This window comes from Cottoperca gobio, chromosome 1 (assembly GCF_900634415.1).
Source record: "Cottoperca gobio chromosome 1, fCotGob3.1, whole genome shotgun sequence".
NCBI lineage: Eukaryota > Metazoa > Chordata > Actinopteri > Perciformes > Bovichtidae > Cottoperca > Cottoperca gobio.
Genome location: NC_041355.1, coordinates 24,912,231 through 24,940,063, shown reverse-complemented (window position 1 = coordinate 24,940,063; position 27,833 = coordinate 24,912,231). Strand labels below are relative to the sequence as shown.

General features: G+C 41.2%; 1 protein-coding gene across 3 annotated transcripts in view; it reads right to left on the bottom strand.

The window, feature by feature from the left end:
* Nucleotides 1–906: 906 nt before the first annotated feature.
* Nucleotides 907–27,833, bottom strand: part of LOC115010871 (vascular endothelial growth factor C-like) — a 36,465-nt gene continuing 9,538 nt past the window's right edge. The window contains exons 2-5 of one of the 3 annotated variants that reach the window (XM_029435746.1): nt 2,707–2,917; nt 1,794–1,833; nt 1,643–1,712; nt 907–1,222 (exon numbers count right to left, since the gene is read on the bottom strand). In XM_029435746.1, the coding sequence (XP_029291606.1) occupies nt 1,208–1,222; nt 1,643–1,712; nt 1,794–1,833; nt 2,707–2,917 (336 nt within the window). In that variant the 3' untranslated portion in view covers nt 907–1,207. Of the gene's footprint in view, nt 1,223–1,642; nt 1,834–2,706; nt 2,918–4,292; nt 4,366–27,833 lie in introns of those variants that run through there. The other 2 variants (XM_029435756.1, XM_029435738.1) reach the window with 2 other exon arrangements.

The following is a 27,833-nucleotide window of genomic DNA, read 5'->3' as shown; positions in this document are numbered from 1 at the left end:
GCGGTTTGCTGATGTGAATTGAGTGGTCCATGGTGGCGGTGGGGTTATGGTATGGGCAGGCATATGTTATGGACAACGAACACAGGTGCATTTTATTGATGGCATTTTGAATGCACAGAGATACCGTGACGAGATCCTGAGGCCCATTGTTGTGTCATTCATCCATCACCATCACCTCATGTTGCAGCAGGATGATGCACGGCCCCATGTTGCAAGGATCTGCACACAATTCCTGGAAGCTGAAAACATCCCAGTTCTTGCATGGCCTGCATACTCACCGGACATGTCACCATTGAGCATGTTTGGGATGCTCTGGATTGGCGTATACGACAGCGTGTTCCAGTTCCTGCCAATATCCAGCAACTTCGCAACCATTGAAGAGGAATGGACCAACATTCCACAGGCCACAACCAACAACCTGATCAACTCTATGCAAAGGAGATGTGTTGCACTGCGTGAGGCAAATGGTGGTCACGCCAGATACTGACTGGTTTTCTGACCACCCAGTTCATCCATCCATCGTCTACTGCTTATCCGGGGTCGGGTCGCGGGGGCAGCAGCTCCAGTAAGGAACCCCAAACTGCCACATCTGCCAGCTCCGACTGGGGGATCCTGAGGCGTTCCCAGGCCAGTGAGGAGATATAATCTCTCCACCGAGTCCTGGGTCTTCCCCCGGGTTCTATTCACAGAACATGTGAAATATTCTGTTTACATAACTATTACCTTACAAGCATCAAAGGGCAGTTTGGCCCGGCCCCCTGTGGTTTTTCATCACCTCGTCTCCAAACCAAATTGTATAAAATACTTATGTGTTTTCTTCCAACCTGGGCTCTCCTACAGACTACACCAGTGCTCTGTAGGACTGGTACCTTTGAGATCTCAAATAAATGTAAAAAGACAACTCTGTCTCTATCACCATTTATTTGACTTTATATACATCTCTCCAGAGTAAAGCAGGAAAACTTCCACAACACACACCTGTTGTCTAATTAGCATCTTGATATGCCATACCTGTGAGGTGGATGGATTATTTTGGCAAAGGAGAAGTGCTCACTAACACAGATTTAAACACATTTGTGAATTTGAGCTGTGTTGGAGCAGACTGGAGGACGGGACAGACTGAAATCTCAGCCGTGCTTGTGGTCCGGCTCTCGTTGATCAGTCTGGCTCAACCAACACTTTGGTATAGTGTGAAATATCTCGACAACTATTGGATGGATTCCTATGAAATTTGGTACAGAGACAGAGGATACATCAAAAAATATTTGATTAGTATTTTTATTTTTTTGCAGCACTCATGGCATGATTCTTGCATTAGGTCTGTTGAATTGTATTGAAAGTTTGAACTACCGATGGAATAAGGAAAAAAATAAAAACAGTATTAGATCTATATGTTTACATTTAAATGATCAGTGTTGAATTCACAAAAGGATTGCATGGCAGAAGTAGAGAAAACCCAAAACAAATAGCTCCAAGGTGTGAACCTGGTGACAGTGGTATTACAGCTAAACCTTTGAGCTATGGATCAGACTTTTTCTTGTGAAATTTTGGGTGTTCCAAACTTTAATCATCAAGGATCCGATTTATACAGATCCATATTTGAACACATATAAGAAGTGTAAAAGAATAAGAATGGGCTTACAGTTTTGCTGAGGTAACCAGTAGAGATATTCCTGCATTGTTTGTCTTCAGAGTGGCAGCATCCTCCACATCTGTAGACGGACACACAGGGTGGTTTATAGAAGATGTTGGTGGGAGCCCCGAACTCCCTGCCCACGTCGACACACACTTCCCTGGGCATGCACTGAGTCTTCCTCCACTCCGACTCTATACCTGCACACACACAGAAAGTCAGACCACCACCAACAGGGTTTTTTTTTCTCTCAGCTGCTGTACACATGGACAGCAATGCACAAAGGCAAAAATATGCACACATATCATACACTCGTATACAAAAATGTGGTTTCTACATTTGTATATTCAAATGTTGCCAAGTCAGAAATGTGGTCAACAGATTTCACATTCATATTTTAGCCCACACGAGTACAACTTGGGAAAGTACTGAGGTCATCACTAAACCAACAGTACATTAAGGCTGATCCATTTTAGGGCGATACGGCCATGGTCATAGTGTTTTTATTTTTCAATTTCTGATGTCAGTAGTAACTGTATGGTCCTTGGCTGTGGCATTGGCCAGCCTGGCCCACGCAGCCGCAGACAGCACAGAGCGGAACGCTCCCAGTCAGACTGGAACAATCTAATACTTTTAATATCCAAAGACATCTTTTTTTCTCACCACCCTCAACAACCCCCACCAGTAAAGGCATGAGTTTCTATCAAACGAAATATGGTATTAAGAGAAAGTGACTCACATACTGTAAGAAAGAAAACTTATTGTACTGCTTTACAAAGGCAAACTGCAGTAGCTACGCGTTTGGTCAAAATTGTGTTAAGACTGGATCTATTTTATCTTGTGACAAGGTGTCAATTATATTCAGTTTCAGTGACTTCCTAGAAGCATGAACATTACAGAATAAAAACCAGTTGACAGAGATAGTGCAGAGGAATATTTTATGAAGGCAAACCAAACAGACATACAGTACAAGCGTACTGGAAAACAAATCACTTCACTGTGACCTGGTCAGAAAAAAATGATGATGCTGATGTGATGCAGAGAAATAGTAATAAAACAAAGTGAAAACATACTTTTTAGGACATCCAAGTTGAGGTAGGCAGCAGCGAATGTTGGCTCTCCTGCATCAGCCAGCGGCCGCTGAGAAATCTTAGAGGCAGCAGCAGAAAGTTTGGATCTGCACTTCAGAGCGGTCCAGTATGAAGGATAGATAAGACTCATCAGTTCATCAACACTGGAGGCTGAACGCAACTTCTGCTCCATGTCTGGCTTTGGTGAAGAGTCCTGAAAGAGACAAGAGACACCTTCACTAAGAACACTGCTGTTACTCTTATCAAAACCCAACTTGAATAGTCAACTACTGACTGACCAAGAAACACTCTGTGGTACGTGAACACACATTGTGCAAAGGCTATGTTTACACTGCAAGCCTTAGTGCTCATTGTACTTATTGCTCAGATATTTTTGTATGGCTGTACAAGTTATATTTTAAGTGTGGCCTATATCAGTTCCAGTGTGAACTGGTCACAGTCCTGAACTGACCCACATGCGCAAAAGAACAATAAGAAAGACGTCTCACACAGCACGCTGTCGTACGGAAGTCAACATGGAGGCCACAGAAGTCAGATTCATGTATAAGTTAATGTGCATTGGAAGCCAGTGTCTTCATGGGAAGATGATAATGAGGACGAGGATGTTGTTTACAAATGTTTTATTATTTTGTGGAGCAATAGCTGCTACTTCTCTACGGAGTTTTGAGTGGATGCAGAGTCGGGCCGAGGAGTGGTGGCATCGTGACCTGAATGGCTTCACTGAAACAGATTACAACGGCAGTTTTCCACTACATCTTTCACAGTCTCTCCACAGGATTCCCAATGGTGCAGAATTGTGAAGGATGTTGACCAAATAGTCACATGCAATAATTCTTTGTTGGTGTGTAAGTTCAAATCAGACATGGTTGTATTCATGAGAGTGCATGATGATCATTATCAATGGTGCACTCGTCAAAGAGGAGACATCGGCCACTGCTTATTCCATCCGCGCCTCCAAAGTCAACTTGAAGAATGAGCGAGGATTGAGCAGTTGCGAGCACATTGGGAGGGTTGAGCTTGCACTCATCACAGCCCCGTGTTTGTGGGACCACGTTTTAGCACACAGAGCAGAAGTACTCCCTTGTGAGGATGTTTTTCCGCTCGTGGATACTGTTCAAATCACATGGAATCTGATCTTTTCAATTCTGATTTTGACTTTCATATGGTCCTTAATGAGATACAGATCCACTCTTGGCTCTGACTTCGCACACACACCTCCCTACAGAAGTCTCCTCGACCTCGTCCTTGTTTTTATCTGCTCATGAATTTAATGGCTTCCACTGCACATCAACTATAACTATAAATAAAACGTAAACTCTGAATGTGGCTCCATATTTACTTTGGTACAACAGTGTAATGTAACAATGCAATTTTAAAAGAAATAACATTATAGTAAATTTGAAGAATGATTAAATAATGATTATAAGTGTCACCGTTCGGTGAAGGTGAGGACCCAAATGCAGTACAATGGATTGTGATTTAAAAAAATAAAATAAAAAAATAAAAAGCGCTTTATTAACAAAAGCTAATAAACATACAGAAACACAAAGTAACAAAACAACACAAACCAATCAGGGGCAGCGCAGGACACGAACAGGCAGATACAGGCCAGTAACAAACACATAACATGAATTACAATCCAACAAAGAACACTGAGACAGACAGGGATATATACACAGACACTAAATGAGGGAATGAGACACAGCTGGAACAGAAAGGCAAATACACAGGAGGAAACTAATGAAGGGAACGAGACACACCTGGGGAGAAAGGCAGAAAACACAAGGGTAGGAAGTAATACCAGACATGACACAAGGGGAAAGGAACATTTCAAAATAAAACAGGAAATAGAAACCAGAATCCAGAGGTTTTAGCCAACTATAGGCCAATATCTAACCTACCCTTTCTCGCTAAGATCCTTGAGAAAGCAGTTGCAAAACAGTTTTTACATAATAATAGTTTATTTGAGGTTTTTCAATCTGGATTTAGAGTTCATCATAGCACAGAGACGGCACCGGTGAAAGATACCTTCTAATGGCATCAGACAAAGGACTTGTTTCTGTTCTTGTCTTGTTAGACCTCAGTGCTGCTTTCGACACTGTTGATCATGACATTCTACTACAGAGACTGGAACATTGTGTTGGCATAAAAGGAACCGCACTAAGCTGGTTCAAGTCCTATTTATCTGAGCGATCTCAATTTGTACTTGTTAACGATAAATCCTCCATGACAGCCAAAGTCAGTCTTGGAGTTCCGCAGGGTTCTGTACTTGGACCGATTCTATTCACATTATATATGCTTCCTTTGGGCAATATTATAAGGAACCACTCTATAAACTTTCATTGTTATGCGGATGATACCCAATTATATCTATCAATTAAACCAGATGAAACCAATCAATTGGCTAAACTTCAAGCCTTAAGGACATAAAAACTTGGATGTCTAGCAACTTTTTGATGTTAAACACAGACAAAACTGAAGTTATTATACTTGGCCCTAAACGGTAAAATACAGAATAGAATTCAAAATCCTTCTCCTGACTTACAAAGCAATTAATGGTCAGGCTCCAGCATATCTTAAAGATCTCATAGTACCTTATAAACCAACTAGAGCATTACGCTCCCAGACTGCAGGGTTACTTGTGGTTCCTAGAGTCTCTAAGAGTACAATGGGAGCCAGAGCCTTCAGCTATCAAGCTCCTCTCCAGTGGAACCAGCTTCCAGTTTGTGTTTGGGAGGCAGACACACTCTCCACATTTAAGAGTAGGCTAAAGACTTTCCTTTTTGATAAAGCTTATAGTTAGGGCTGACTCAGGTTTGCCCTGGATCAGCCCCTAGTTATGCTGCTATAGGCTTAGACTGCCGGGGGACACCTCCCTGCTCTCTTCCTTCTCTTCCTCTCTCCTCCCCTCCCTCTCTTCTTCTTCCTCTCTATCTGTATGCATTTATGTAAATGTATGTTACTAACTCATCATCCGGGGCATCATCCCCGGAGTTTCTGTCTCTCATGTGGCAGGTTGCCACTGATAAAGTTTACGTCAGGATCAGGAATCGTGGCTGCGCCTGCTGCCCTGGTCCTGCTGGATACCGGGAAGTCTTTTTGACATTTTCCTGGATTCATCCATACTTTCTCTTTATTTCAACACAACATAATTTCTGGCAAATGTTGTATTTGTACTATGTTGTTTAGCCTGTACATACGACATCTATTGCACGTCTGTCCGTCCTGGGAGAGGGATCCCTCCTCAGTTGCTCTCCCTGAGGTTTCTTTCATTTTTCCCCCTTTAATTATGGGGTTTCTTTTAGGAAGTTTTTCCTTGTGCGATGCGAGGGTCTAAGGACAGAGGGTGTCGTAACCTGTACAGTCTGTAAAGCACACTGAGACAAATGTATAATTTGTGATATTGGGCTATACAAATAAATTTGATTTGATTTGATTTGAAACCAAGATCATGACAATAAGAGAGTCTGATAATCTGATGAATTTGAGTCCAAATCAAATTTGGCACCTTTTCTAATTGATTTAATAGGTTTCGGCAGTTTGCAGCTTGATCAGCTTGATCAATATTTTGGTTCAAGGCACGGTATCTATAGACATTGTTGATCATTACGCATTAATCCTTTCCTGAGGGGGAAATTGATCTCTATGCAGGGGTTCCCACACTTTCTGTGTCCAAGGCACACCAAAGACCAAGCCAAAATCTTAAGGCACACCTGAGTTCATATCTGGGCAAAATCCCCTCTATAACACATAGTATCACTGTTAAGAAGCTATTCTCCTTCACACTAGCAGAGAGCCTTTGATGTGTCACACTCTAATATTTCCCACCATGCACAAATGGCTAAAACGGGTTTGCTTTGACAGATTCTTTTTTTTTTATGATTGTTTTACTATTTAGGTGAAGCATATAAGGCCTCTTGTTTCTATATTGTCAAATAAGTGTGTAGGACAAAATACCGATAAAGTACAGTGCTTCCCTGGGCTGCGCACCCCCCAACCCTCTCCCCCTGAAATTCAAGACGTTTTTCTTTTTTTATATATATATATATATAAATAAATATATATATATATATATATATATATATATATATATATATATATATATATATATATATATATATATATATATATATATATAACAACTCACAACTCACTTTTCACATTGAACAGGTGCTCTTTTATTAAATAAACTAAACGCTTATGTCATTTATCTCATTTATGTGGACGTTTCAGTTGCTTTGCGTATTTACATTATCGCCTCTGCTTCGTGAAGGGCGGAGCTACGCTTCAGAACCCACAAACACACACAAACACACACTTACAGTCAGAGACAGAGTGGAGGAAAGGTAAGGAGAGAACTTAAAAATTCTGCCACTGTGCCGCAGCACACCATTTGGGAACCACTGCTCTAGTGCATCCATCAGCCACTACTACTTGTTCCCAAGACTTATCAATCGATTGATGAGTCTGATTCATAAAATTCATACCCTCCAGGGGAGAACGCCATTTATTTAAATTAACTCTTCCTGCAGCACAACCCTCAGGACAAACTTTACATTTTTATCCAAACTACTGATGAGGCTCTAAGAACAGCATAACCATAGGCTATGTGATTTGTTCTTTCCATCACTATATATATATATTTATTTTAGGGCTGTCAAGCAATTAAAAAAATGTATCTAATTAATTACAAGCTTTATGATTAATTTATCTAAATTAATCGCATATATAAATGAATATGGATATGATGCGGCGATATATGGTGAATGTGATGACAGGATAAATATCACAAACAGGTACAAACAGGAACCTGACAGATCATAAATTCAGCTGACACACACACACACACGCACACACACGCACACACACGCACACACACACACACACACACACACACACACACACACACACACACACACACACACACACTCACACATACACTCACACACAAGCCCTGTGGGAGTGTCTCTGTCGATGTGATACAGGGGCTGTGTTGAGAGGGAACTGATACTGCTGTCAATTCCAAACCAAGCAACGTAAGACAAACCAAACTCTCTAGCCAGAAACTGTACAACTTTAAATCTAAAGATTCTGGAACAAAGTTGACTTGAGGTTTGGTTAAACACCTCGACTTGCACAGATGGTACCTCCAGAGGAAGACCTCTTGAGCTAAAACTTATCAGAGCTGGGCCCTTGGTGGTAAGTTTTCCCTTCTGTTCCCGGGTTAGAAGTCTGCATTTTACTGCTGTTGGCTCCTGTATGGAACCTGAGCAAGTATGTTTTTCTCCCTGCTCCCATGGTGTCCTTACTACACTTCCGCGCGGTTCTCTGTCGGTCCTTTTTGTTGTGGTTGACTGATGGCTCATCAAGGATCTCCTCCTGTGGCAGATGGAGATGTATTCCTGGTTAACTTGCAGGTAACCAAAAAACCATGGCTACTCCTGCTGACATCCCAGGCCTTTCCCTTCCCCTGGGTTTCTGTAGTCAATGGTTGTAAAAGGCTCTCTCTTCCGCTCTACAAATCGTTCGGTATAGGCGATGATGACATCCCTCTCGCTTATTTTTTCTCTCCTTTGGCTGAGCTACTCCCAGATCCTATCCTCCCCTATCGCCTCCTGCTGCATAATGCTGTCTCCCACCAGAAAGCGATCCTCACCTGCCTCTCCACACCCTCAGGTTCGCCGTCCTGTTCCAGGTTGCAAATATCCTCCTCTATCACTCCTAAAGTTAGTGCGTTATAACGCGTTCCATTCAGTGTAATTTCCAAGGTCTTCTTCTCCTTCACCAGAATCACCTGTTCCTGACCTATCATCATCAAATGCTATAATTCCAACAGGGGTATAAAGAATAAAAATTACATCATACAGGAAATTAAATAAAACACCCTATGTTTAGTACTTGATTTAAAACTAGAGGGACAACAGCGTTGTCTGAAAAAGTTAGGTATTGCGTTCCAAATGTTTGCAGCTCTAATAGAGCGGGCTATGGGCTAAATTCAGTGGGCCTGTGCTGTACTACACAGTTGCCTGTGGTAGAAGTTCTTGTTTTTCTGATTCTATACGATATTCAGAGCATTAATAAAGCAGGAAATAACTATTTGCTGTGAAAAGATATAGTGGAGTAATGATGTCTTAATCAGTGAATAAAGTCTCTCTCCCTCTCCGTCTGTATTTGAATCTCAATTTCTCTGCTCTTTGTTTTGGTAGCTGGGCCAGATGTGCATGTTTGAAAATCCTTGTTTGTGTGCCCCACTGGCTGCCGCATTGCACTGTGCTCATACCCTTGATACTGCTAATAACAGCGTCCCGCGTAGTATAGTGTAACGTAGTGTAGTGTAACACTCACCCTCCAGTTCCCCCCCCCCAATCAATACTGTTGGCACCATTGCCATTGTTAGTGCTATTAGCGATCTTCGCACCGTTAGCTGCTAGCCGCCAGCTCAGCTGTCTCCATGTTGAGAGCCATGTGGAGGCAATCAGTATTGCAAACTATTTTCAGTGAGAAGTCTGCTGTAAAAGTCGTTAGATGTTGCTAGATGATGCCTAGTGCTAATTTGCATATGTATGAAGTCATGACGTAAACACATACATGCAATATTTTATTTTCTCTAGATATTAAATCATTAGATATTTCTTTCAAGCAGCTCCTAAATGTGCATCTAAATCTTCTTCTATTATTAAAAGCCTGCTAAATGCAGCACTCTGTAACTGAAGTATCATAAAAAGAGAGATGATAATGCACTGAAATAAATCGTTAACTCTGTCTTTTCTGACAAAACAAAATCAAACTTAGATAGTAAAGTTAGTTTAGAATAAAAACAAGTAGATATGTGATGTTATTACTATTAAATCCATGTCAAGGTCGTGATCTTATAATAAGCCATCTGTATTAGCAATCTACATATTTATGCAAATCAGTTGGCAACCAGGTAACATGCACACCTAGCGAGAGTATGTGTAAAATAATAAAACAGAGGACATCTACTAGCTGCATTACTATCCAATGTTTAGACTCGTCTCATAATTCACATAATTTATCTAAAAGACAAATGTATGGCTTGTGTATATGAATGTTATCTCAATTCCTGTCCTTCAATGCATAGAATAAATGCCATTGTACAATTTATTTTAAACAGAAATTTAACATCCACACAATAACTCTGACAGAAACAATATTGCTGTTAGCTGGAAGCAAGGCACACACACACACACACACACACACACACACACACACACACACACACACACACACACACACACACACACACACACACACACACACACACACACACAGTGTAAAGCAGTCCATTGTAGTCTGCAGAGATAACACAAACACACAATTTCCTACAAGAAACAATGCATTTATTGATGTGTTTCTACATGTGCATGTGTTGTGTATGTGTGTGTGTGTGTGTGTATGTGTGTGTGTGTGTGTATGTGTGTGTATGTGTGTGTGTGTGTGTGTGTGTGTGTGTGTGTGTGTGTGTGTGTGTGTGTGTGTGTGTGTGTGTGTGTGTGTCCTTCTGTATGTGTCCTGTCTCCATTTCCCCTGATTCTGTGTGTTTTTGTCTGTGTTTGGAATAGGGTTTTCACACACAAATACGCACACACACACACACACTGTCCCTTCACGTGGGAAAAAGGCTTTTCTCTGCAGGTCAAAGAAGCTGAAACAAACAATTAGGAATACAGCAGCTCTAAATAGGACTGTGCTGTCACCTGACAGAGGAACTACAACGTCCTGCTTTAAACACCAGGCCAGGCATTGCAAAGCTGACTGGGAACTCAGTGGACTGACATGAGATCATTTTTATAACCACTTTACAACTGGAGTGACCACAAGACCAATCAAATAATTTTATATGGTTGGCGGTTTATCAACTAGAAAAGTTTCCAACGGGGGTGGAAACATAAAAGGCAGTGAAACGTGTAGGCAAGACCTCCATCGATGAATCGGTTCATTCCCTCCAAAACACTGATTTAAACTGGGATCCTCAGTCGGAGACCACATTGATGGCGAGACCATGAAGCCGGAAGAAGTGGTGCAGGACCAGTTCTGCTGTCTTTTTGGCAGACTGGATGTACTCAAGGTTTCTGTGATCAGTCCAGACCAAGAACGGCAACTTGGTCCACTCGAGCCAGTGGCGCCATTCCTCTCGGTTCCCAATGTCATAGTTCCTCTCTGCCAGGGAAAGTCGCCTTGAAAAGAACGTAACAGCTGACACCTTGGCGGTGCCTATCAGCATACTCCTCCTGTCACATGATGTACACCAGAAAGGAGACAGATGAGGGGTGGAACTTGCAACAACTCAAAGCTGGAGGAGATGAGTGGGGATAATGTTTTTTAAACCATGAATACCATTTAAGGCCCCTGTAGTTGATGCATGGCCTCAGCAACTTGTCCTTCTTTTCCACAAAGAAGAAACCTGCACCAGCAGGTGAAGAAGAGGGGTGGATAATCCCGGTGGCCAGAGTCATTGATGTATGTCTCCATGGCCTCACACCCAGGTGCAGACAGGGAATACAGATGGCCCTTGGGTGCAGGTCAATGGCGCAGTCACCTTGGCCTTGCTGAACACCTCCTGAAAGTCGTGGAATTCAGCTGGCACCCCTGACAGGTCTAGACTTGCAGGACTAGAACCGAAAGAATGCTGGCTTGCTTGAGGCAGACCTATTGCCAGGATGAGCTCCACCCCAGAATGGCTCCAGTTGCCCAGTCAAAGTTATGGTTGTGGTGGCAGAGCCAAGGGTAGCCCAGGATCAGCGGAAGCTGGGGAGACCGCATGACGTCGAAGTGAATCATCTTGTGGTGGTTGCCGGACAGCAGCATGCCAGACATGGTCTGATGGGTTACTATCACCAGGAGATGACCATCCAGGGCCGGAACAGGACAAGGCAGAGGTCGTCTGCAGGACAAGGTCCTTGTCAATAAGGCTGACGCCTGAGTCAATGAACATGGCGAGGATGTGAGATCCATCAGCCAACAGAAGCCGATCGTGGCACAGGGGTCTTTGGTTGGGCGAGAGCCTTGTGGTTTGGCTCATCAGTACATCCCCCACTACTGGTGAGCACGGCCTTTTTGATGGACAACAGGAAACAAAGTGGGCAGCCTGGTTCCTCCGCCGGCGGTGCGACTGGTGTGCCCTACCTGCATGACCTCTGACCCCCCCTGGCAGTGTGACGCTGGTGGCCTCAGCAGAAATCCGTAGCCGTGTCGATGAGCTGTGATCTGTCAACCCCTCACTCCCTCCTCCTTGGCAAATCAAAGGAGATAGTGCAGGTGATAGAGCATTGCGAAGGGGCTGGAACTGCCGGCTCGGACAGGGCTGCTGCTAGCTGCTGGACCTGGGTGGCTAACATTGCTAATTTCTACTCATGAGCTGATGCCGACTGACCTCCAAAGCTACGACGGCCAGCAATGCCTCGAGCTGCTGGAGGTCGCCCTCAACCCTCTCGGGGCGGGACTGTGGTGAAGGGGTGAGAACTTTTAAAGTAGTGTGTGTGTATGTATGTATGTATGTATGTATGTATGTATGTATGTATGTGTGTGTATGTGTGTATGTGTATTTAAGTGTGTATGTGGGTATTGGGTCTATGTAAAAATATGTTTTATGCTTCTTTCTTTTTTTCCTATTTTCTTTTAAATGTAAAGCACATTGAATTTCTTGTGTGATGTGTGAACAGTTGGTCTGTGGTCTGTTGCCGTTCAAAATTGGTCCTTTGGTGAGCAATACGAGTGGCCGATGGCTAAAACTTTAAATTATATCGGTAAAACCACTCGGATCTAAACAGTGCAGCATAAAAATGTGGTTTAAAAATGGATACAAATTTCAATTTATAAGAGAGCTTATGGCAGACAAATGCAATGCTGATCCATGCGCACAACATCATAGAAACTAGTTGTGTTAATGTAGCAATAGCATAGCAAAAAATAAAGTGTATGTTGTAAGCTGATTGTTATTCCACTCTGAAATGAACTAAAGCCACTGGCTGCATGGAAGTTGGGAGTTATAAGTCGAAGAGTATTAAACAAAAAGTAAGTTTATTCAAATTCTTTGAGAAATGAATCACTGTGTAGGTGTTGCTTCTTGTTGTCCCTTTAATAATATGGCCTTCAGTAATATTAATACTGGAGTAAGGTACTTTTCATATAAACATAATATGTTTATATGAAAAGTGACATGCAACATATGTTTAACATATGTTACATTCAAGTATTTTCTAAACAAGTTCACACAATGCTGATGAAGCCTCTCACTGGCAGGTATTTCACAGTATTTAAATTGTACATGCTGCTAGCATGGCTAATAAATATAGCGAATAAATACTGAGTAGTCTTAGCTAAACCTGTGGTAAGATGGCAAAAGTTTGCTGCTTGTGGCACTTTGATATGACTAATATGATTAGTAAGCAACATACAAGGAATTTGCTTTTGTGTGCAATAGTGCAAAAATAATGTGTACAAGAAAAATAAATATACAAAAAATATAAGAAGATAATAATGACAAATTGCTGTGAAAATATGTACAGTATATTTAAAAGTGGAAAAGCTGTGCTGTTTTAAAGTGGTAGTATTGTGCAGAGGAATTTGCAATGGTTCACAGTACAGAGTATGAGGAAGAATGTGTAGGGTACAGATATATGTTATCAAGAAGATGTGCGTTAATGTGATGCATACATTAGTGTAACAGTGTCAGATAAGAGTCCGTGTCAGTGGGGTCCCAGGCTTTGTTGATGAGGCCAGTAGCTGAGGGAAAGAAACTGTTTTTGTGGCGTGAAAGTGCGCCTGCTGCCAGAGGGGAGTGATTCAAACAGTTTGTGTACAGATCCTGGAGGGACGGAAGATTGAAGCCAATCACCTTCTCTTTGCTTTTTTGATGAGGGAGCAGATGTTCTGCTCCTACTTGAGGTCCTGGGTGATGATGGGGCCCAGGAAGGACTCCACAGCGTCGACTGAGTGACACTGGGTGATCCACAACCACAACCATCTCAACTGTTTTTAGAACATTGAGCTGTCAGTTGTTTTGACCGCACAAAGTCACCAGATGGTCAATCTCCCACCTGTAGACAGATTCATCCGCACCAGAGATGAGTCCAATGAGGCTGCTGTTGTCCACTGTTGGTGTATAGGAAGAAGAGCAAAGCGGAAATAAAGCAGCCTTGAGAGGAACCAATGTTGATGGTCCGGGAGTCTGACACATGTTTCCCCAGCTTCACTTCCTGTCAGACAGGAAGTATCTAATCCACCTGCAGGTGGAGTCGGGCTGGTACAGCTGAGAGAGCATCTCCTATAGCAGAGCCGGTATTAAAGGTGGAGCTGAAGTGCGCAAACAGGATCCTGGCGTAGATTCTAATAGATAGTTAATTGAGTCAGGGATTTTAGGCTTGTAGTAGGTGATCTGTCTGAGGCCCCTCCAGACAGAAGGCAGAGTCATTAGCTGAGAACTGTTGCTGGAGTTTCTCCGAGTACGTTGTTTAGCATCTCTCACCGCCTTGCTAAACCTGTCCTTGTTGACTCTTAAACGCCTCTAAAGGACCTGCACACCAAGGCTTAATCGGCCGTCGTTCAGTGTCTGGCTGTCGTGAGCATCTGTCGCCCTTGTTTTTGCGGTGTGTCCCGCACTGTTTTTTTGGCTTTGTCGACAGGCTCTGCTGATTTGCTGGCAAAATAAACCCCTCTGATTGGCTGTTCAGTTTAAGTCAGTGCACAACAAGAGAGAAGGAAGTGGGGAAAACAAAACAAACGACTAAAGGCAAGATGGCACACAGTCTCTTTTCCATTTTCATCTTCATCTCATATAATTATTCATAAACACAGATTTTTAACGACAAGGCCACGTGGAAGCTAAGTGCTGAGAAATTGGAAATGGTTGTCAAACGCTGCTTTCTTTTAATATGTGTATCTTAACAACAGCTTGTATATTTGCTTACATACATGTATGTCATATGTCTTCTAGTTTACCTTTTCTAATGATGAATACAGACTACCACCGCCAGTGGAGTTATGTGGGATGGAGAGTTATTTCCTCTCACGCAGGAGCAGAACATAAGTGCTAGTTTGCCGTTGGCTGTAGTCTTTGCTGTGTGTTCAAATGCAACTTTTTGGCCAAGAAGCGACGTAATGCGACGCAACAGTCGGCTCTGTCGCCACTTAACACAAAATCACTGTTTGGTGTGTCTGGGCCTTTAAGAAAATAACTAAAGCTGCCTTTAGAGAATTAAGTTTTTTGTTTCTCAGTACTGCCTGTCTCTCTCCCTCACTCTATCCTTCTCTCCCTCTCTCTCTCCTTCTCTCCCTCTCTCTCTCTTCGTGTCTGGGATTGCACTCAGACCATCTTGGCTTGAATGTAACCAACATTCAACTAGATTATACATATCCAGATGGCAGTCCTTTGTGTGTTTAACAGGGCACCACCAAGATCTCAAAAGATCTCATTTGGATCATATTCTTACATAACTTCATACATAATTGACACTACATGGCAAATATTTGTCTCAAGGTAAGAGCTTCAATTCAAACATAACACGATTGATACCATATGAATTCTATAAAGCCCTGTAGGATAAATCTATGATGTGATTATACTCCAAATTACTTTGCCTGACAATTCATTTTGACAAATCAAATAGGAATTTCAAGAAAAATCTCTTCAGAATTGTACTCACATCATTCTTGCCAGCACAAACACACACACACACACACACACACACACACACACACACACACACACACACACGAAACATCACACACACATTAACTATTATAACAAAGGTTGAAAATGTTGCTTTCTTTTGTTTCAGAACAATGGTGAAAAAAAAGACAGACAGATAGACACATATATATACAAACACCTGTCAAAGTACTCAAACCTCCTCTGTGGTAGCTACAGTAGGTGTTTACAGGAGCACTTTTTGCCTTGATGACACACACACACACAGACTCATAAGCTGAAAACAACACCAGCTGAAAACAACACCAGCTTCACTAACGCAGCTGGTAACAACCAACTAACAGACTTTTCTGAAGAGGAAGCAGAGCCAGCAAAACATTGCAAGGTGGGAACTCTGAACACAGATGGTAAAACACTCAGACAAAGCAGATGTGGAAAATACCTGTCGGATATCCAATACACAGTACATCAAAGAAAGGAAATCCAACATGCCTGTTTAGACATTATATTAACCATCATGGACACTGTAATAAAATATATGTAATGTTTTATATGAAGCTCTATGATTCTGTCCACTGGTGTCATGTCTTTAACCTTAGTTCCTATGAGCCATAATATTATACTATACTATACTATACTACACTATATTATATTATATTACATTATAAAACGGACATGTCAAATCAAGCAATCTGATTGGTTCGTAGCCGTGGTATAATGATCGTATATCACGGGTAGAATTGTAGTTACTTTTCACAACAAGTCAGTATCCCTCCACGTCTGAGAAAAAGCTACAACCATTACAGCTGTTAAATTACATCCGTTAAGAAACAAACTTACAAAGCTTTACTATGGAGGAGTGGATTGATCAGTGCCTATCTCCAGAGAAAAAAGCCCCTAAAAGTTCAACGTTGTCTGTCTAATATGTTCGCTAGCTGTTAGTGGTGTTACATAGCAACCACCTTGCACTATGTTTTGTGCAGAAGGCAACGGAGGGACTATTTTATTTTGAACATCATAATTTAATAATAAAAACTATTTAAATTGGAGTGTGTATTTTTCTTTCATATTGCCACACTTGGTAACTGTTTTAGAAAAGCAATAGCTCACTTCAGAACGTGATATATGGTCATTATATCACAGTTAAGGCTTCGCGTCGGGCCGAACCACACCCCTTGACTGTGATATAATGACCATATACCACGGCCTGTCGTGAGCTATTGCTTAATTATACACTAGCTTGTCCAAAGGACACAGGGTAACTTGCGCCATGGTACGATACTAACTGATAATTCATTTTCAAATAATAGAAAAAACAATAACTAAAATATAAGATTTAAGATATGATTTGCTGTTTGTTTCCTTTTAGCTTCTTACACTTTCCCTCATTACCAGCACTGGTGTTGTTTTCACCTTGTGAGCCTGTGTGAGTATCATCATGGCATCAATGCCACCGAGGAGGAGTACTTTGCCAGGTGTTCATATTACTGTCTGTCTCTCTGTCTGTCTGTCTGTTTGTCTGTCTGTCGGCTTGTGGACACATTTGGTCAACGCAATACCGTTGCAACTGTGTAAGATGCAGTCACAAAACTTTATCAGAATCAGAAATAATGTATTGTTCCCAGGGGAAATTGGAGAACAGATGTGTAGTTGAGATCAGAATGAAGGTAGACTTCGAAGATAGGCGTGGTGCTCAATTTTGCGTCACAGCTGGTGTCATCTCTTGGCAAGATGGTCTAGTTCTAATTGTTATTGGAGTAACAGGGAATGTTTACATAGAGGTTTACATTTTATATTAATATTTTGGAATGTGTTTAACATGGAGACAGTGAGCAATGGGTGAATTCTGACTTGTGTTGTAAAGCGCTTTGAGTGATCACAAAAATTGGAAAAGCGCTATATAAATGTGGTCCATTCACCATTTACCAACAGGGGGGGGGCACTATAACTGCTGGTCAAATCAAGATGTTACAGAGACACTCATTTATATTTATCAAATATCAAAAAGTGATCAAATGACCATAAGCAACTTGAAAGAGGTCACGTAACAATTAACATACCCACAAACAAAGATTTCTCTCAGAAGTTGGTGGAGACCAAAAACAGAACTAAACTAGAGTCTAGAGTTGGGTTGGGTTCCGTTCTGCTGTACAAGCCCAAACCGGTTTGATTTTATGCACACTGCTAAACCTGTATTTGTCATTATGACACGTTCTGGCATATTTGAACCCACACTAAATCCAACTTGGATTGAATAAGCAATATGACAATGTGATTAAAATATTATTATAAACGGACTAACAGAGACCACAAGTGCCTGTCAGGACGTTGACAATTTACTGCCGAGCCAAAGTCGGCAACATGAAGGAGAACCTTTTTCAGTAGAGGTAGGAGATGAATCACCGTACCTGTGTTTGTTTAGTCGAAAGTTTATGTGTTCGACACCTAGTGGGTGTACCGGCCCGTGCAGTGTTTAGCCTAATATCAAACCTGTTTGAAAAAAGTTCACACCGGTTGAACCCTACTTAGAGACCCTTGTTACGAGGCAACACCAAATCGAGGCAGGGCTGTTGAGGGGCCTATGAACTATTGCTCCAAAAACATACACTCTTCCTGTTGCAAATAGAAGCACATGTGGCTAATTAATATGCAGAGTGACAGCAAAGGCATGACTCTGCCTCTGATTGGCTAGTACTCGTTGCATTTGTTGGTTAGGTTTAGGCATGAGAAGTGAGACTGGTTAGGGTGAGGGTAAGAATATCATGGCCAATCAGAGGCAGAGTAGGGCGGGTCATGCTTTCACTGTATTGGGGTTTTGGAAAAAAATGGGCCATCGGAACAATAGCATGGCACCCCCTTGCTAAGACCACAGCCATCTTCATTTTGATCCCAACTATACCTCTGTTCAGTTACATGGCTGCCTCTTGCACGGTTGTGACACCATCGTGATTACAACATACAGAAAGATAGACACATAGACGCACAGACTCAAAAAGTGAAATCAATACCAGCATCGCTGGTAAAGAGTGAGTACTGGAATGATATGTATCAGGTGTGATCACAACTCTAGATGAATGCTAATATTGCTCAGTAACTGTTTACTAACAAGTTCACTTTAACTTCATAAACCGATTACATGATTATAGCTTGTCTTCCTGAATCTCTGCATGTCCTCATCTGGATCTTAAACATCTTCACTACTGTAGTTCCCCCACCCCCATTTTCTTAAATAACCTTCTAAGCCACCACTTCACAACTTCTTATGTTCATGTCCAAGTGACACAGAACATTTTAAAACTTTTTGAATTTTTTATGTTCTGACAGATACAGTTACAACTAAATATGTGTGTGTGTGTGTGTGTGTGTGTGTGTGTGTGTGTGTGTGTGTGTGTGTGTGTGTGTGTGTGTGTGTGTGTGTGTGTGTGTGTGTGTGTCAGTAAGTCAGTAACAGTTTTCTTTGCTAAACAAACAACTAGCTTGGTGGTCTCACCAAGAGTCAGTAGTTTGTGTTTTCCTTCCCTTTGTGTGTGTGTGTTAGAGTTAAAAATTCATCATGGCTGTGTGTTTGTTTAACAATCAAGTGTTTGATCATGTGTCTACCCTGACTGACACACACACACACACAGACACAGACACACACACACACACACACACACACACACACACACACACACACACACACACAGAGTTTACACCGGTACTGCCAATGTGTAACCGCAGCATGCTATCTCGAACAACAACAAGCACTGATGTCATTCTGTGCTGCATGAAATGTTTACAGCACGAAACAGCTTCAGACTTTAAATGTCTTACAACAGTAAACAGTTAGTGGCTCACATGGACACCAGCCATCAGTCTAAAGTGATCATGGAGCCTCATCTCTCACATAAGAAGAAAGCTAATGGCTGGGTTGCTTGTGTGGATAAGCTTGGTCGCCAGTGGATAAAACATGATGTTTTTGATGATCATTGATCTATCCTTTCCTATAGCACCACCAAGAGGCTAAAATGTCATCTTATACATCACTAACATCAAAATCCAACGGGCTATTCTCTCGCCATCTAGTGATTCTCACATATCCAGCTGCCTCGCAAGGGAACCTGATTTGGGCAGACACAGAGGGGAAGAGTGACAATGTAAAATCAGGATTAGTAAGAACTCTGGTTGTATGACTACCAGCCATTTACACAGTATTTTTTCAGCTTTTTTAAATGAAAGATGAGTAAAAACCTGCAGGAAATATCTATTTTTCTTTTGGTATACTCTAAAGTAGCAGTTTCCAACCTTTTTGCACACGGACCAGTTTCATGCAAGACCATTTTTCTACGGACCAGGGGGGGCAGGAATAACAAAATATAGGTGCATGAAAAAAACTGCGACTGAGACAAGTGCAGGAAATGATGCGGATGGAAGTGGTCATTTTTCAAAATAAAATACCCTGCAGACGAATGTAAATAAAATGTTTACAATAAATATTATCAACACCAAAATAAATGTTTTATTCTTTCTGTAGGCTTGTATTTACTTGTAATTGGTAACCTGTAACACTTAAAATGATTGAAATAATTAAATAATTAAATGTGATAAAGAGCAGTATGGTTATTTTTAACCATTTTTTAATTACTGTACAATTACTGTATTGTGATATACTGTTACCGTGATATAATATTATATATAGATATAAGGATCTTTGCCATATAAGATGAAAAACAGACTTTCTTTTCACTTCTTTTCACGGGAGTTTGGTGGTTGATCCCTGGCCCCTGCGGTGCCCATGGAAAAGATGATGAACCCAAAATTGTTCCTGATGGCCTAGCCAACGGTGTGTGAGTGTGTGTGAATGTTATTGCTCTGGATGAGCGTATGAATGTATGTTAATGCTGACTTGTGCTTTGGGTGGTCACGAAGCGCTATATAAATGCAGTCCAATTACTATTCATTAAGACTGAAATTGAACTGTAAGTTGACTTGCAACAACCTGCAAAAATGTGTCTATCTCATCCACGCTTGTTGCCTGTGGCCAAACACTGAGATACTGACGGAGACGTGGTGCGTAGGTGGAGAGGGCCTGCAAACGTGACTTGAGGTACATTTACACTCGCACACACAGAGGGATGAGGGCAGACAGAGCGCAGACAGCAGCGGGAGATCTCTCTGGACACTGCCGCAGCAGCACTGAGAGTGTGCCCAGGTTGAGCCCTCCCCACACCCTCCCCTGCCCGGTCGAAGCATAAGCAAAATGTGGGTGAAAAACGCATTTGTACTTGTATATAATGTGGTCTCAATGTGACCCTGACCACCTCCGATCAATAGTACATTGATTTTGTCTGAGGGGGGCCCAAGTGTCAGACTTTGATAGGCCTTGAACCATACTGCCAAGCAGCAGCAGCAGCAGCTCTGAACCTGTTAAATACAGGTCAGGTGGCAGGTCAACATTAACAGCTGTGGTTGTGTCTGGAGTTGATTTAAAGATAATTGCTGGTATCTGGTTAGTTCTGGCACTAAGAGGACTCTGACTGTGACTCATCCACATATAGACTCACAAGTGTTCACACGTGTGCCTGAACACACACATGAAAGTAAAGACGTATGGCTTTACAGTAGATACCCAGTGTCTACTGAGTGTTAAATCAGCTGTTCATAGGCGGGCACACACACACGCACACACACGCACAGAGCCAGAGAACATCTGCAACTCCTTACAGAAAGAAAAAGTTTTTAATTTGTATAATTTCTCAGAGAGCAAGGTGCAGTTTGAGAAACACTGAGAAACAATGGAAAACTACAGAGAAGTTAGTAAAACGGTTATTAGATTAGATATAATAAAATGAAATTAGATTAGATTCAATTAGGCTCGGTTTGTAGTCCATACACCGATTACATTACTTGCCCTCTGCACGTTTTGCTTTTTTGAATAGAAATTAAACCTATTTAGTTCATTTTCTTGCATTCGGGCCCATGTTCATCCAATAAAAAATAACTCTTATTGTGAAATACTAAACTGTTATCAATACTTGATGAAAATGTTTGCTTCACTTTCACCGCTGCCTATAGTTTACGTTAGCCATCTGTGTGTTTGTGCCACTAACCGGGGGCTCTACGGTCCGTGTACACTTTGATATTTATTGGACTAAACACAACCCCCATCTTCATCTCGTCCTCATCTGCGGCCAGGGGACTACCCAGCCGGGAGGAGAGCGGTCAGTACTTGGCAACTCTGGAGACAGACCTTCCGTCTGCGGCCGCAGCAACTCGAATTCAGCCAGGACAATCGCCTGTGGCAGGAGTCACAGCGGGCTGATGAAGCGCTGGGGATCTAACCTGTGTAGCAGCCACAACAGAATGTTTTTTCGTATATAAATAACATTTGATTAATTGATGAATTGACAAATATCAACAAATGCAAACCATTTCCTGCCGGTAGAAATACTTATCATCACATGCATGTCTGTAAATGGAAACCTTATTTCACCTCAAAATATCATTTTTAATTTGGAATCCTCACGCACGGAGACAAAGTGCATTACTGCATTTTGTGACATAATTTAAATATTCTATTACCTCCATCCTACAAAAGCTGTTGACAATGTTAATACAAAACGTTGCTTGGCCCAGTGAATAGAAAAATGTGCATTTACAGATCATTCTGATGGAACTGTTGATAGGAGGCAAATGTCGGTGGTAGACCACAGGGGGCTAACAGAGGTTTTACAGATTGTATCATCTGACATAATTTATAATCCGCCATCAAGAGTAATACAATTGTGTCCGAAATCCAACAGCTTCACGACAGACAAAAGAGCAACAGAATAGAATATATTGCCCTGACTGGGGTCGTTGGACCACTGTAAGCCATCACAATTACCTCAGTGTTACTGCACACATAATCAGTCATTAGCATTAACCATGCTGAAGACGGTCACTGAGGCAGAGGCCTGGGGAGTTCAACACGAAGTCACCACAGTCACAACAGACAGTGCTGGAAACAAAGTGGCTGCAGTGAGAAGGCTTCTATTGGAGCACCTTGTATTGCTCATGTATTTCCTTGGTGACCGCAGATAGTGAGCAGAATATGACAGCAGTGGTATACTCTCAGAGTTTCAGCAGTCTGCTCTAATGAAGTGACAGGTAGACAGCCGGGCAGGATGCGGGCGGAGCCGCTCAGGAGCCGGCACGGAAACCTGCACGGAGGCCGGGCAGGTTGCGGGCGGGGCCGCTCAGGAGGCCGGCGCGGAGACCGGACAGGATGCAGGCGGAGCACTTTGAGTTTTGTTTACGCAAATGAAAAGTGCGCTTATAAATAAATTGTATTATTATTATTATTATTATTATTATTATTATTACACAAAGAAGGACTAATCTGAACGGCAAGCTAACATCAAAGCTGGATGCTCAAGATGGCTTCAGCACTCAACCCATATTTCAAGGACTTCAAGGAAAGTATCTTTGAGGAGAGAGAAGAGGTGTAGAGCTTCCAATTTTCACTGTTGTGAAATGTGGATGAAAAACGCATTTGCACTTGTATATAATGTGGTCTTAATGTGTCCCTGACCACCTCTGATCAATAGTAAATTGATTTTGTCTGAGGGGGGCCCACAGTGTCAGACTTTGATAGGCCTTGAACCATACTGCCAAGCAGCAGCAGCAGCTCTGAACCTGTTAAATACAGGTCAGGTCAACATTAACAGCTGGGGTTGTGTCTGGAGTTGATTTAAAGATAATTGCTGGTATCTGGTTAGTTCTGGCACTAAGAGGACTCTGACTGTGACTCATCCACATATAGACTCACACGTGTGCCTGAACACACATGTGAAAGTAAAGACGTATGAACATCTTAATTAATTAATTAATTAATGTTAATCAATTAATACAATTCCATAAAGAAAAAAACTGCCTAATAATAATTATTATAATATTATTATTAATAATAATAATAATAGTAATAATGATAATAGTAATAATAATAATAATAATAGTATTAATAATAATAATAATAATAATAATAGTAATAATGATAATAATATTCATAATAATAATAATTGTAATAATAATGATAGTAGTAATAATAGAATTAATAATAATAATAATAATAATAATAGTAATAATGCTAATAGTAGTAATAATAATAACAATAATAACAGTAATAATGATAATAGTATTCATAATAATAGTAATAATAACAGTATTGGTAATAATAATGTGATTGAGTAAAGCCGTCCTTAAAACAACACTATGTTATGTGAGTTTCTTCCCATCATTATTACAGACTGCCAGCCAGACTTTTCCAAAGGAAAGCAGTGCATGTGCACATGAGGCTAACATGTTGAACTTAGCACACGTGCTGCTGTAAGATATTACATACTGAGGACAGCAGGTTTGTGTTATAGTGGTAATAGTGGTGGTTGGTTTTGCCCACATGTTTCAGAGGCCATAAACTACACATTAATATTATGCTGTGCTCCATGTGGGCCACTCATAAAGTGAAAGGTGTGGCCCATGCATCACTCTTAAATGTTATGACAAGCTGTGAGGGTCACCATGAAGGAGAATAGATAACAAATATATTTGTGTTAATATATATGACCTCCAGATGTAAGGGATCCCCAGTGCTGGATAGTACGTCATGTTTTAGTAAAACAAATTCCTAAACTGCCCGTTTTTAGTAGAAGAACTGTGTGTTGGCCTCTCAGCTGTGACAGTCTCACTTCATTATGCATTCTATCCCCATTGACCCTTTTTCACCTTCAATTCACTCCCATTCACACTCCCATTCAACCTCCTCCCATTCAGACCCACACAGCCTCAAACACAGTGTGTCAACTGGTGAGGTCTGCGGGTCAGTCTTTGGAGGGTCCGCCTGCAACAGGTTAACCTTCAGATGTCCAAACACTCTGAATGAGCGCTCACGTGATTTGAGTTCAGAGAGCATTAAGAGTGGAAAAGCCCTGCATTAAAACTGGTCCCAGAGGACTGAGACAGACAGAAGGTATTAAAGGTTGTTTTAGGAAGCACGTGTATACAAATGTTATAAAAGAGTACAACAAGGACTATATAGTCCTTGTTGTACTCTTTTATATAAAAGGTCCAGATAGATTTATTGTAAATAAAACAAAACATTTCCCACTGATGTTTTTATTACAACATAGTTTCCCAATGCAGACAAATGGAGGGAGGTCAGGTAGGGGAGGATAAATTCAGAGAGACGGACAAGGGAAAGAGACAGGGAAGGGAGGGGAAGGGAGGATGATTAGGTTTGATCAGTGTTTCAGTACTATGACAGATGTTAAGATTACAAAAAGAACATTGTTACATTCTGACAGAGACCTGGCTCGTTGTGAATGCTCTGAGAACACTTTTATTGCCCTCTACACAAACGGCACTGTTCTGATCACAATAAAAGTTAACTCACGCAAATTTCCAATGTCGGAAAGCCATGTTCCATATGATGTAATGAGAAGTTGGTCACTTCTCTTAAAGTCAGAATGGGAGCATCAGTATTTAGAGGAGTGACAGAATAATTTGATCCAGTCAAAGTATTTGAAGAAGCAATAAAATAAGTATTGAATGCTATTGCCACTTTACTTGGATCATGGGACACATTTCCCTCTATATTTAGTTCTATTGTAACCTTATTTCCCGGTGTGGTAAATAAACGTCTTTTGTGTTCCGCCTTATTCTTGAGAGCTTTCCTTTGTTTCATGAGAGACCGTATTTTTTTCATTTCACCACGGTAGATAGTCTCTTCGGGCTGGTTTGAGTTTCACTTTCCTCATTAAAATGTGTGCAGTTGTTTGAAGTTCAACCATAAAAGAATTGCAGTTATCATTCATACTTGTATGTATAAGGTGCGCATCCAAATTTAATTCTTTAATTGCATTTTCAAGATTGGTAAACTGTCTAAAGGATTTATTTCATTGTTTTGGCTTCTTGTAGGCTGATAGATTGATAGATCTCCTTTTAAGGAGCTTTCTTACACTCTGAATCCTATTGTGGTCAGACAGTCCTGTAACCAGATTTTAAGATTTCTTTATTCTTTATACTTCAATAACCTGTTGACAAAATGACTTTTTGCTTTATCATTCTGATTAATTTATTGTTAGTATCCCACTCTTTAAGAAGGGTATTCAATTTATCATGAAACACATTACTTCCAGATGGAGGTCTATAAATTAGAATAGTGAATTCCATTTAGGCTAAGAGAGTTAATTTGAAACTTTGATTCCAAGTCACATGACCTTTGGATTTGCTTACAGTTTATACTGTCCTTGCCATAAAATAGCCCCGACCATCAGTTCTGTGTTGTATAGACATATCATAACCGTGCACCTTTAATATGTCAGCAGGGAGTGACCATGTGACCATGTCTCATACATACACATGTGTGGATTTATAGTATTGAAGCTACTAGCAATCTTCAGCAACTCTCAGTTTACTCCAGTGACTAACGGTAGCTTGCAAGTAGCCCCATTAATATAATCAAAAGTAATCAAAGATGATTAAGAGTGTGTACGTAGGAGGAAGAGAGGGTGGAGAAGCATCAGTACAAAGCAGACTTGAGCTGAAAGGGATATAAGGGTCAGTGCTAGGGGTTTTACTCAGAAAATAAGCAAATAAATACAATTACATGAATCCTGTTAATTATTTCGTTTTTTATACAAAGATTATTGCATAACTATTTACTTTCTGCATCTCCTGTTCTCTTTTTCTAAAGTCATGTTTTATTAATGCAGCCCCAAATCACTACAGGTTGCTACTATGTACTTGGGCTGCAACCAACCATTTTCATTATCAAAATAATCTGCTGATTATTTTCTCAAATTAAATTGATTGATTAACCATTCGGTCTAATGATCCAAGATGATGTCATTAAACTGCTTGTTTTGTCCTGCCAAAGCCCCGAGATATGATGATGATGATGATAATGATTCTTTATTATCAGATCAAGTCAGATTCTTTTCTTGCATCACAGCAGCTCCATTTGCAACAGTTAAGACAAAAAAACAAGGATACATTTACCATAACATTACAACCACCGATGACCCCTTTACATACATTTGATCTGGGATTAAGCTCAATATTCCAGCGCTAGCTCTGGTGTGCGCTTTGATAGTTTGTTCAATGTTCACCATATTAACTTTAAAAGTTGATGATATGTCAATGTTGTGTATACATTGGTTTGTTGAAGGAAAGGTTGGTGCAGATGATCATCCTGTAACTGTGACCCTGGATACCAAACATCAGCATTTTCTTGTTTAAAGTGTAAACTCCATTTGCACATTGGGAGCGCATTGGGAGCACGTGCTGTTGATTTCTTTCTCTTACATTGTTCATATCTCATCAGAAATGCTCAAACCATTACCTGTCAGTATCCGCCTCTATCTTTTTAAAGGCTTTTTTAAATAGCCACCTGATACTTTAATATCTTCTTTTGAACCAGCAACTATAAGGATGGCTAGCACATGCTCAACAGATACACACTGTGCCTACTCCTCTTTGAAGAGTGATGTTTAGAGTTAACATGTTTGGTATTTAGAGCCGATAGACACGCATCTTAACACTCACAAGGAGCGGTGAGACTGAGCTGGACAGCTCACAGAGAAATCACAGAAAATTCCTTCGAAATGATTGCTAATTACACACCACATTCTTCTGCAGACTCCAGGGGGTTGTGAAATATGGGCGAGATATACTGTAAAGGCAGGCAGGAAGGGAAAGAGAGGGAAACACGGGTGAAGCGGCTGGGTCGAGTATAAATAAAAACTCAGATGAGAGATTATGTGGTGACTGGGTCATGATAAAGGCTAAAGAAAATGAAAGAAGATTGATATTGCTCTATTCCTAATCTTCATCATGATGAAGTAAGAGTGATGGAGCAACATGAACGAACCCACAGAGAGCGAGAAAGACATGCTGGCATTGTGACGGGTATTTCACCACATCCATCTGTCTACAGAGTTAAGGGTCATACACAGATTAAATAAAGGCTGTAACTTTTGGCGAGCAATGGTGCCCTGCTAGAAACCATCATTGACTTTCAAAGATAACAGTAATATTTCACTTGATGATATCCTGATGGCGCCCCTCGTGGCTGAATTTGTATTTATAATGCTACGTTTTCACACGCAACAGTGAGATACGACAGGGATGCACTTCCATGAGCTCACTATAGCTTAACAGACTTTGACTTCTTACTATGTCGGGACCCCGCAAACTTAAGCCGGGAAGGCCCAACAGCACCGAGCGTGGGTGAGCAGCGCAGCCGACGGGGAGAGCGGTCTAGGCGAATGCGTGCCAAGAGGGGTGGGCTACATGCTAGGCTAAAGGCTAGGGCTACACAACCATGACTACCCAGCATGATGCTAGCTAATGTCCGCTCGCTCGAAAACAAGATGGATGAGCTGAGAACCAGGATTACAACCCAACGTGAGATAAGAGAGTG